Here is a 12,527-nt window from a genome sequence, read left to right as displayed (position 1 = left end):
GGAAATAGTTTACATGCATACCAGGGTATCTACTACTATTGTAACATAAAGCAAGCAAGCGGCCAGGAAGTAACATGTTATTGATATTATTCAGTTTTGCTAGTGAATTCATAACTCATTGTCTCCAGATACTTAACCCTTTGTATTTGAAAATATTTAATGGACATGCTAAATCATTTCACAGATCGACACTTTTGCTTGAGTGTTTGAAAGAATGAGCAAACTACTTGGGAAGTTTTTGTGAATGTGCTTTGGTAACAGTTGGTAAAACATTAGCCACTATTTGCAAATATTTAACAGTTTGACAGCATGTTTTCCTTGGACGCAGTAATTTCAGAGGGAAGTTTCTGCTCTTTGATCCTGTTTCTCTGAATATTTGCTGGCAATCACTGAACAGCTCTGGCCCTCCTCAGGCCTCTCGGAAGCAGTCTTCATCTTCACTTTCCCCTTAGTGCCTTCATGCAAATCTTTTCTTTCACTGTTATGTTCCAGGCTAGGTATGGTTATTCTTTGCATTTGGAAACTGCCCTTACCCAATGCAGAAAAGATGTAATCTCTCTTGACATCTGCTTTTGTGTCAGAATAGACCTGGTGTCAATATAACCTGATCATTAGGTAAGTTCTCCTACTCATTCAGACAAATTCTGAGACAATGTCAGTTTTCCAGTCCTTGTCCCTTGCCTTGCTCCATATCTGTTTTTCCAAGGTCGTCTTGTACTTCACTTTGGCCTTCCAGCATCTCCCAGCATCCAGAAATGCTGCCTGTCAGGTTCTCCTCCCACTGCAATGACATTCTTCCCTAGAGCCACCAGAGCTCCTGCCAGAAAATTAGTGTCACCCTGATTTACATACATTTGCTCTACAAAGAAAGGAGTTTTTCTTATCTACATTTCAGTCTACAAGAGAGTTAAGTCATCCTAAAAGAATTTCCATAAAAGAGAGGAGTGTGTAGGTCATCATGTGTCTTTTTAGTATCACTTTACACACGTTTGAGACTTGACTTTACAACCAACCTCCAGGCCCATAGGCCAAGTATTTTAAATTTTGCATCACCAAGCACAGCAGTTTGCTTCAGTTTGACTCTGTTATTTTTCTTTAGTTAAATGAATTAATCTGGGTCTTCAGAGGTGTTGTGACTGTCTTCTTTGACCGTCATTATTTAGTTTAGGTATTGAATAATAGTTCAGATTAGGAAACCAGTTGGTTGAAGCTCTTTCCAGGCTGCAGTAACTTGGAAATAGTTAATTAAATTACAGAGTGATTTGTTTGGTTTTTTGTTTGTTTTTTTTTTTACCAAACTCATGCTACAAATACTGGATAAAATCTTGACTTCAAAGTCAATGGTAAAACTTCCTGTTGCTTATGACTTACTGAAGTCAGCAGTAAAATCTTTTTTTTTTCTTTTGTCTTTCCTGTCTCATAAATTCTCTTTTGCCTCTTGGTTTGCTGATATAGACCTCAGATTTGACATAGTATCTACACTGGGCAGTCCTCAACATGTTTTTAACTTCAGAGTTGGAATTGTTATATCTGGAGTGCTGCTCATTTCCCATCATGCCAAGTTAAAGCAGGTACTGAAGTACTTTCCTTTTTGAAGAGGGGCGGTGTGTGATAGGTACAGCAATGCGTGCACAGATGACAAGTAACAAAGTTTTGGGATTAAACTTATCTCTGTTTTACTATAAATGGGTAAAAGTACTTTGTACTTAACTAGATGATATTCCTTCAGAAGGAATTAATTTTATGGAGCTCTGAAGCCAGGTATGGGCCGCCTCTGACCTGATACTTCTGGACACAGTGATACCTCGTGGTTCTGCTGGAGAGGTCTCCCAGCCTTAATGCCACAGCGTCCTCACCAGTCAGCTATGGAAAACTTAGTTCAGAGTAATTCCCAAAAATCCAATGAGATACTTACATTGGGAGCAGAAAATATATTATCTAAGAGACCAAAAGGAAAAAAAAGCCTTTGACTTTCCTCCTTTTGATTCCATTAATTTAGCCAGTTCTTCTTCAAGAGCCCTCTCAATTGTCTTCACCCAAGAGAAGTCTGTGGTGCTTATAAAGCAACTCCAGGAAAGTAGCTCCAAGCCTAGCACTGATGGAAAGCCAAGTCAGTTATTCCATCAGCCATCAGTTATTCAAAGAGAATCTCTTTCTCTGGAAAGAGCTGCTAAGTCTGAAAGTGTCCCCATGTGACTGATATTAACAATTCACAACTACTCTCTGGAAGGCTGCAGAACTGATTCATCACTGTTATATTCTAGTTTAATGCCAGTGAAACTAGACTGATTTCCATGCATCTGCCATGAAACTGGGACAAGAAGCTGGTAAGCAGGCACTATAATTCCCTTCTGAGATCTGTGTGATGTGAACAAATACATTTAGTTTCACATTTGAGGTTTGTAATATATCCATTTTCTTCCAAATCAGATTACAGTATCAGAATGTACATTTTAAAGCAATTTTTATCTGTGTAAAATGAAAGAGTTTTATTTCATGTCCTTATGGCTGTGCAGATGTAGGTAGGTCCTTGGATGCTGTCTGTGTGGTGCACAGTGCTGGAGACACTGTTTGGTTCAGATGCTGTTGTATTGGTAGAAACATGTTCATTCTCTTCATTTAAAAGTTGACTTCAAGCAACAGTAGGAAGCATCTGGACTAAGAAGACTTCTGTCCATACTTAGTACTAGCAATGTCAACTTGAATATTGACAATAGGAAATACAAGTTATTCGAACATTAATTATACTGATTTATCTGGAAAGAAAATACAGCATGTTGAAGCAGCTGGTTTGTCTGGCCTGTGGTATTTTAGTGAACTCTGGAAGTCCAGTTACAGTCAGGGGCTCTAGATAAACTTGGGCAATGCTGAGCCAGCTTAGTGTAGGAGTCAGTGTGAGCAAATACACTCAGGCTGAAATAGCTAACTGAGTAATAAACTCCTGCCAGGGCTCCCCATGAGCTCAAAACTAACCACAGCTGCCTCCTTACTCTATTCCATGTGCATATTTCTGTCCAGCTTTTCCCCTCTGGTTCCATCAGTTCAGTCAGCCTCTGTCCCCTCAGCCAGGATAACATTTCTGTACTGTGCCAGTACTTGGCATAGGGAAGCCATCCACCGCAGTGTTCTCTGAGCCAGGGTGGCAGTACTTCTAGGTGCTGTTGGGGTAGCACAGGATCTTCCACAGGATGCGTGCCTGTGCTGCGGGCACCTCACAGAACAACCTTGCAAAAGCCTGTGTTTGCAACAGACTTCTCTCTCCTCTGTTCTTATTAATATTTCCTCTACAAATCTCTCCATTTGTGTTCCCTAAAGGTAATTTAGATGCTGATTACTGTGTGAAATGCAGCAGAACTGTAACGAACATACTCTCCTGTCAGCACTTGACTAAGGAGGGAGAAGACCCTCTAGCTATGTTTATCGCAGTAGCTGCAATACCGCAGTTTAATGAGATGTTTTTGCAATGAGAAGATTTTCAGAAACACATACTCCTGCCAGAAGGGCTTACCAGGATATTTTTTTGTAATTAAATGTAATTACGTTCATACTCATAGTCAATTTTTCATTGATAGTTATAGACAAATAGAAACCAACAAGTAAAAGTCAATTAGCTACATGAGCATTTTTTTTATTGCCTTACTGGACATTTTTTCTATCTCCTACCTCAGTGGTTTAGAAAGCTTTGAAGTTCTAGCTAGTCCAGTAATGTGCGGTTAGTGTTCTGCCAGAAGCAGGGCATGAAATATTTTTTTATTTTATTTTGTCTTCTGTAGGAAAGGAAGAGTAGTTTTGATAGCAGAAAAAAAAAAAAGAGCACAAAATAATATTACGACAAATGGTTTCGAAGCCTGATTTCAATGAACTTGTTTTACAAATACCAGTGGCAAATACAAGCTGTCATTTTTATCTGAAACTCCTCAGCTTTGTTTTCCTAAGGAAAATTCCAAAGTCTCTACATGAAACTTCCTCCAACAATTATACCAGCCTCTTGCTGATTTTCTCTTGTGTAAAAGCCAGCTTCTGACCTGCTCTTTTCCTCCAGGGCCCGACTGAAACCCTACAGAAGAGGCTTTTATTTGCTCTTGCCAATAGGAAAGAGAGCGGGGTACTTAGCTGGATGAGATGAGCGTTTGCTAGATGACTCCACTGCAGATTCCATGGGTGATGTCAGAGGCAAAGTCTTTCAAAATACATCACCTCTTGCCCTGCGTAGCTGCTGCAACTGCATTAGCATTGTCCAGTGGGAGACAAGAGGCAGATTTTGATCTTGAAAACGACCATCAGATTTCCCCCAGCATGACCTTGCCATTTACATTATAATGGAGATTCAGGGGAAAAGTGATAAGCCGCTTCTGGTGGGCATTATTCTGCATGTAGCCAGTTTTCATAGGCTCAAATCTTATCTGACCTCAGAGAACAGCACCTTATTTCTGGCTTTGTATAAAGATACCCTTGGAGTAGTTCAGCTTATTCTTTCAGCTTGGTTGGATGACTGTGCTAATTAATGTTAAACTGAGCTAAATTAACATGAGTGTGTGGGAGACAAATCCCCACTTTGCAGCAATTTGGGTACGTACAAATGAGTTCTCAGTTCTTCTCATATGATTTAAAATACCACTTGAATAACAAAAGCATAAAAAACATCAAGAAATGATTTGAGTATTAGATTCCTGTTAGCTAATTAGGCCAAGAGTCAAACTGGAAAACTGCCATGTGTTCAGATTTGTAGTATAATAGACCAGCACTGTGTGCTGTAAGCAATGTTATGACCTGTGAGAAGAAAATGGAGAGACATTAAACGGTCTTCTTCCCTCTCTGGCCCCAGAAAAGAGAACTTGGAGGGATAAGTTATCTACTGAGAGTTTAACATAAGACAGAAATACCTGTTTAATTGAGCTTATATTCTCTGTAATTGCCTGATTATAAACATGACAGGAAATTTTTTCATTCTTTATAAACAGGAGTTTTTTATGAGTAGAATCCTGACACAATGGTCACTGAGAACTGAAGGAAATCAGGGGCTCCATTCTCCTTTGTGAATCAAGCCTGCTTCAAATCATTTTCTCACCCTTCTCAAGGGGACTTTACGTTCAAAGAGTTTAGTAAAGAAATTCAGTTTTTCTAGTTGTCAATGCATTTGACTGGGGTTTAAAGGTGGGAATTATCTGTCTTGTTTCATTTCAGTTTGGTGGATACATTGCAGCAGCTGACTGATCATGTTCTTTTTTACCTTGTATCATCCATTCCCATCGTACATTTTGTTGTCTCAGAGGTATCTCCTCATGCCGAAACTGACCTCTTGTAGTGAAAACATCAATTTGGACACGAGATGACTCTCTTATGGACACTGTCTTATTAAAAACAAGCTTTCACAACATTATTTGATCTGCTTTCAAAACAAAAAGAGTTACAATGGAAAAACACTGTTTATATCCAAAGATGACCAATCACTCAAATGTAAATGCAGTCTTCCAGTTAGGTCAGTATGGCTCAAGGTATTTCCATGGGCAGAGATCCTGGGCAAGCTCCAGCACACACTGCACTCCTGCTCTGCTCTCTGTCTTCACTATCTCCTCTAACTTCTGCTACTGCCCGCTATCTATGTCTCTTGTCACTACCTCAGCTACACAAAAAAGCAATGCTGCTTTCTTTTCCTTTTTTTTTTTTTTCTTCCTGTCTCCCTTGCTTTTCATCTTTTCACTTGCCTCTAGAGAGAGAATTCTTTTCTTCTCCCTGCATTGGTCTATGGCAAGCAGTGACCTCAGCTTCTCTTGTTCCTGTTACTTGTCTCCTCTCTTTGAAGATCTATATACTTTAAGTCTTTTCTATCAAAATGCCTTTCAAAAACAAACATGCAGTGTTCTTTCTGTCCTCAAAATAAACACCTGCCAAAATGTACTGTTGACCGAAAGATATCTTCAGCCATCTTTGACTTTCTTTTGATCTCACAATACATACGAAACACCTCACACCTGCTGCTTCAGGTTTGTCTCCTTTGGTCATTCAGGCTTTTTTCTGGATTTGAAAAAGTGTTGGTGTATTTTTATAAGTCATTCTTGAATTTTTGCATTGTTTGTTGCTATTTATTGGCACTCTGCCCTGTGGATATCAACGATTTTTTTCTAACTTGACAGGACAGGTTTTGTCCACAAAGTTAACTTTATTTATGGGCTGCTGGATGAAAGGAAAGGCTGAAAACTTTCTTGTTCTCATAAGTTCAGTGTTGCCCCACTAAGGGGAACAGTTCAAAGGGTTAGAGAAATGCAAATCCTTGGGAAGAAGACCTGAAACCCAACAAAGCTGCTGTCTGCAGCAAGACTGACTCCTTATGCAAGTCTCAAGATGGGTTTTCTGAAAATTCTTTGGATCTGGACAAGCCTAGTGTTTCAAGAAGGAATGGGACATAATTTACTTTTAATTGTTCTCTGCTTAAAGTTTTCAATTTATTTAATTTTCAGCCTCTAAACTAAATCCAGAAACTTGAGGTAAAAAATCCAGTGTTGGGTATTTGAAGTCTATGTCTCTCTGTCATGCTACTAATAAGAAATATTACAAGGACTTAAATAATCACCCATTAAGCCAGCATATCTTCATAATCCAAAGTGCTTTAAAAGGCTACAAGGTTCTGCTATACTTATTTACAGGTAGGGAATTCAAGGAAGAGATTAGTCAGCTTCAAGGTCATGCAAATGTCAATGGCAGGAACTGGCCTCTTGATTGTCTTGTCTAATTCCGTAGCTATGGGACCACACTGAAGTAATCAGTGCTGTTTTGAACCACATCTTTCAACCCTGAGAGTAAATCATACGAAGGTCTCTTGTATAAAGGCTATGTGAAATCCATACTTCAAGAAAGCTCAGTAAGTCAATTAATGTTTGCAAGATACATGGGCTTGAGGGTAAGGAACAAAATAGGAAATGCAGTTAGTCTGCCTGGACTGGTTCTTCACCTGACAAAAAAGTGCATTACAGGCAGCTGATACCTAGATTAAAAAAAAAAGTTGCATGAAGTGATATTACACAGACCTGACTCATCCTCCAGATCTGTTACACATCAGTAGAAATTGCACAATTATATCTGCAAGTAGTGGCACAGTTTGAGATTGTTGCCTGTGTTTTTATTGGCACTTCATTTTAGAGCTTGTAATTACAGTGCATCAAAGATCCTGAATGAACTTTGTCAAATGTTTGGAAAGTTTTAATCAGAAAAGACTCTTTCTGATGACCATTAACCATGTCAAGACAACACTAGAAATATAATTCTGTCTCATGCACAAACTGATTTAGAGCAATGGTTAGGAAAATTCACAGCTTCTCTGCTTCATGATATTTGACTTAATTGTTCAGATAAGTTTCCAGAAAGTTTATTATCATTAGAAATCTCTATTATTTACTGTTTCTGTCGTGCTTATTCTTCAAAACAAATAAAGACAAAAAAGTAAGCAGTACCAAGAAATATTTCATGGCCTTTTCTAAGACTGCAGTAGTGGTGTCATTAAACTTTTCAGATGGAAGATTAGACTTGGTTGCACTTCAGTTTGCTGATTTTGAAAGTTACTGTTACTCTTGAGTGTCATTACTAGTGTATTAACTGCTGAATGGAGGGGAAGGTCTTGTGCTTACTGGAGCCCAGCAGAGTCCTGGGTGAGGCTGCTGCATGCCATTCCGCAGCCATAGCACAATGCTCGGGCATCACAAGTTGCTTGGGCACAGAGCCCTGCTGCCAGCCCAGCCAGGCAAAAAATGGGAGCGAAGGGCTCCAGACACAGTACTAAGTGTTGTGGGGCCTCAGGTTTTCTGAGGGACACAAAGGAGAAGCTGCAGATCAGCAGAGTGATTTCTTATTGACAGGGATGTTCTAGGTTGTAGGGCAGAGCTGCAAGACTTTGCACTGAGAAACATTTTTGTACTAACTTGTCTATTTTGTATCTTTTCCTCCTCTAGAAAAAGATGAGAAGAGAACAAACATCTCACAGGCAGAAGTAAGTGAAATATTTTTTCTTAAAATGCTTTTACTGTTAGGATAGAACTACTGTGTTAAAACCCCTCCAAAATGTCCTGGTCCATCACAGCAGTTGCCTACACTTACATGCTCGCATGCCTCCAGCAGCATGGCCAACCCAAAACCCAGCTACAGTGTCCTCCCCAGCCCTGCCTCCTTACCCTCCTGCCTTAAGCAGAGGGCTGCAGGCAGCTGTGGGGCTGCAAAGCCAATGCAACATCCCCTTTTGCTGTCCTTTGCCAAGCCCAGAGTAGGCACAGGACTGAAGCTGTCTGCAAGAGAGCTGAGAACTGGCTCCCCCCCCTCATCTTCTTTTGCACAGCTCATGCAGTTCCCTATCACTTTCTCCTCCACCAATTGTGCAGAGAAGTCGGCAGAGCTCTAAAATAGCAGCAGGAGGCATCGATTGTTTCAGATTTGGATTCAAACGCAGACTTACAGTGATTCACTGGGGTGAGGATCAACAACCTATCCCACAGTGATTATAAATAGCTTTCTCTTTCAAAAGAAGACAATCTTTTATTTATAAATGCTGTCACTCCATCCATTGTGATAAGGTAATAGGATTGGTGGCATTCGTGTGGCAGTGTTTTTCATAAGAGCTGTCTCCAATGATCTTTGAAGAAATCAAAATTCACTGGTGATACACCAGAGGAAAAGTAGAAGGCAATACCATTATGAGCAAATAAAACTAAAATTGATGAGAGCAAATAAAACTTGCTCAGGCACAGCTTTTTTATATTTTTCTTGGGAACGTGGTATGTCTTCAAAACCTAGCCATGTGTGAGATATTAAGTGGTTTTATTATCCTTTGTATATGGAGATATTCCATGTTGGTACATACACCAATTGAGCTTTTGCAGAAATTGCACTGCCTTAGCACTGGAATATATTTCAGTTAGGTCTTGTTAGATATGCATTGATGTAGTTACTTCTGTCACTGTATGTGTGATTTTAATGCTGTCATTTTGGAATAATTCATCTTTTGTGCATAGATATGACTTCGGGGTAAAAAAAGTTATACTATCTCTAAAGACGTCCCTTAAAATAGGCCTTGCTGAAGGCTGAGTGGTTGATGGAATTGTTCGAGGAGTATTATAATACATTGAAAAATTGCAGGGGGAGGGATTTTCCATTTGTTTCTGTTAGACTGTATGTAGTAATAATTTCATTATTACCTTACATATGGAGTCATTCTTTATACTGTGGTTAGTTGGAATAGTCATTAAAGTAAACCTTGTATTATTTTAATATATGTAAGTATTCACCTTCTGAGAGTCAGTTATATAGACTGTTAAAAACACAGTCTGCCCTAACTTAATGCTTAACAGTATCTTTTACAGTTAAGGGTAATTTTCAGTGGTAGTGAGTCTGTTTTGCCTGGGAGCTATAAAAGTTGTTCATTAAGCATATTTTGTCTATTAAAATTTTCCCCGTGTTCATGAAAGCCCAGGAGCTGGCATCAGATTCACACGATATCATTTCTACAGATGCTTCTCATTGCTCTTGAACTGAGAGCAATGCAGAGCACTGCAGTATATCCCAAAACTGCGTATCACTGCTGTCTGTATGCAGGGCTTTCAATCCAGCCCTACTGAGGCCATAATGAAGTACCACTTAGTCTGAGAAGCACCCAGGGTAATTCTGAGTATGAAACAAGTTTTTGCACTGGGGCAAGCAACCTTAGTGAGTTTTCAGGTAAAGAGGGGGAAGAGCTGTGCAGCCTGACCCTGAGCTGCCAAGCACAGAAAGTTCTCTCCTCATGTCTTACCATCTCTGTCTCCTTTTTCAATCCCCAGTGCCAGAGTTCATCGCCAAAGCAGCGGAAGCAGAGCGTGTACACCCCACCTGCCCTCAAAGGTACTGTCCAGGTACTGTCTCTGCCCTGGGAGCACCCTGGTCCATGGCAGCTCTGTCCCACTGTATATGGGAGACACCTGGCACAAGCCGTAGCTCTGTGTGCCCACAAGAAGAGCGCAGGGGCTGTGAGAAGTTGGTGCTTATGTGTCTCTGGTCTCTCACATGAGAGTGGTTGTCTTCCTGATAATGGGCTGCAATTGGCTCTCATGGCAGTACAACAACAGTGGGAAATCTGTTTAAAGGCTTTGTTTCTCCAGTGACTTGCTCATGCTTGCCAGTAGGCAAGATCTGTGGGAACTCACCAGCTTCTCAGACCAGCACTTGTCAGTACAAGACAAAGCCAAGTGTCTCCCGGTAGATTATGAATATCTTCAATTTCCACTCTTTCTGCTCAGCACAGTTTACTACCTGGCAAAATATAGGAAGTAAAATATTTGTAGAGTGGATCACAACTGCAATCATTAGGTAGTTTACCATAACAGCCAGCTCTACTAATATCTAATATCTCATTCAATAGCTTCAGTTCTCCAGCACTTAGCAACGCTGAACACATCACCTAGGTGCTGCTGTCTGTCAAAACTGGCTAAAGTTTGTTTACTGGATGTTAGAAATAATCTTCTTATCGTAAGTTTTAATAATTTATGAAAGTAAGTTTTGCGTGTGTAGCAATAGCTCTTACTGATGTCACTGCTGCAATATTCCCCTGCATAAGTCTAAATTAAATACTGTGTAAATGGAGAGCTCTGTGAAACAGGTCCTCATAGTCCTAAGACTACATCAGTGTTAACCCTGCTGAGGTCTGGGGAAGTTCCTGGCATAGTTTGCTCCTACATAGACTTAATTCCCAAGGAAGAGACTTTCTAGCAGAAAACAGCTCACAGATGACTAGAAATAGCTTGTAAACAGAAGACTGCAAAGAGTAAAATGCCTCTCCTGTACACCTTAACTCCCTAACCAGTGTGATATTCCCAGATGCACAGGGTAGCCACCTGAAAGTTGATAACTGCATTGTAAGCAGGCTGGATTGCCCCTAATTTAACATACTGTAAATGTCATAAATACAAAACTTTTTATAAAAAAGTATCCTGAAACAGAAAATTCATTATTCCTTCCTCTTCATTGCTATGAAAACATTCATGTTATTTTGTTTAGACTGAGATTGGGAGGCAAATGTAGCAATCCAAAATACACAATGCTTTGAAAAGCATTACTGTGAAACAGAGAATTTTTTAGAAGTTCTTTAACCATTTAAATAATTCTATTTTTATAGGTTATTTGGTTTTTTTTCCCCAGTACTTTCAGAATAGCAGGCTTCCTGATTTCTCACTATTCCCTCAGCTTTGTGTGTGTTTTCGCTGTGGGCTGTTTCTCCCCCTGTACTTACAGTGTATGCATCCATCTACAGTAAAGCATGAGCTTCTGGGTGATGAATATTTTTCAGTACAGTACCAGGATGATAGTCCTTGTTACATTAACTATGCAAACACATTAAAATATTTGAAATGAAAGAAAGAAATGAAAATGCAGCACTGATGAACATGTCATAGTAATTAGATGGAGAGCATCCTCATAGCTGTATGTGAGCATACTTTCTCACTCTGCCATAGTAACAATCTGAATTAAAGAACAATGCTATTATTTATGTAATACTGCTTCCAAATGCTTTGGTTCCATCCTTAGAATGTCTTACACTGTCTTGAGGTGGGTTTGTAGTTGCTGTAGAAAGCTTTAGCAAAGCCATGTGTATGCAGAGCCAGTGTCTGGTTAGAGTGCAACAGGTAAGTTCTTATTCTTATATATGCGTGTGTGCACTTTTGTTCCTGCTTTGATTTTCCGAAACAAAAACACAACAGCATCTCTGCAGACATAGCAAATAGCTGGCTCATCTCACAGCACTGTTCTTTTTACTGGAATAGTGTGCTGGAAAAATCAATGTGAGAGCTATTGATTTAGGTGGTAATCTGGAGAGAAGATCAGACAGCAAACCAGATAACAGCTTGGTGCAGAGTTCTTCCTAGTATTATATTACCATGTCTGATGGATGGCAAAGAGGTTTTTTTATTCTGCTTTCAATAATATATTTTGCTAACGCTGCTATGCTAGGATTTGTTAGTTCCACAGTCTTACACAATATGCAATGATGGCAAAAGTCAGGATCTGAAGACTGAACCAAATTCATAATGTTTTCAGTATATTATGATTTACATCGTCATGCACCTTGTCAACATTTCTTACCTGGGTTTAGTAATGATAACTAATGAAGGTCTGAACATAAGGAAGGCTGAAACTTCTTTCTGTGTTTCAGGGCTGCTCTAACATCATAGGCTAAACTCTTGACTCTTCTAAGCTTATACCAGCCCAGATCAGTGATAGGTACATCCCATGTACTTAAGAATGTAGTAATTTTTCTACTGTTTTCTAAGTTCATCATCTCTGTTTTGTCTGTTTGCATCCCCCCTTTCTTCCCTGTCTCCTGGGTTTTTATATGGGAGCTTCAAATTCTCCCCTCCTTCCCCAACTTCTACCATGCTAATGATTTAAGCTTGAATCCCTATCACTCTCTCCTTCCATTTTAAGCTCCTCTTCTTCATGTACAGAAGCTGACTTGTATCTCCTGACAAAGAACACCATAAAAACAACCAGGGAAAATACATCAATTTGGAGAA

General features: G+C 39.6%; 1 protein-coding gene across 2 annotated transcripts in view; it reads left to right on the top strand.

Annotated features, from left to right (window-relative positions):
• PPP1R1C (protein phosphatase 1 regulatory inhibitor subunit 1C) overlaps positions 1-12,527 on the top strand; it is a 40,861-nt gene that overhangs the window by 12,552 nt on the left and 15,782 nt on the right. The window contains exons 3-4 of one of the 2 annotated variants that reach the window (XM_040703714.2): positions 7,944-7,981; positions 9,801-9,861. In XM_040703714.2, the coding sequence (XP_040559648.1) occupies positions 7,944-7,981; positions 9,801-9,861 (99 nt within the window). Of the gene's footprint in view, positions 1-7,943; positions 7,982-9,800; positions 9,873-12,527 lie in introns of both variants that reach the window. The other variant, XM_015289551.4, reaches the window with a different exon arrangement.

This window comes from Gallus gallus, chromosome 7 (genome assembly GCF_016699485.2).
Source record: "Gallus gallus isolate bGalGal1 chromosome 7, bGalGal1.mat.broiler.GRCg7b, whole genome shotgun sequence".
Classification (NCBI taxonomy): Eukaryota; Metazoa; Chordata; class Aves; order Galliformes; family Phasianidae; genus Gallus; species Gallus gallus.
The sequence above is the reverse complement of the archived record's forward strand: the minus strand, read 5'-3'. Positions and strand labels throughout refer to the sequence as shown.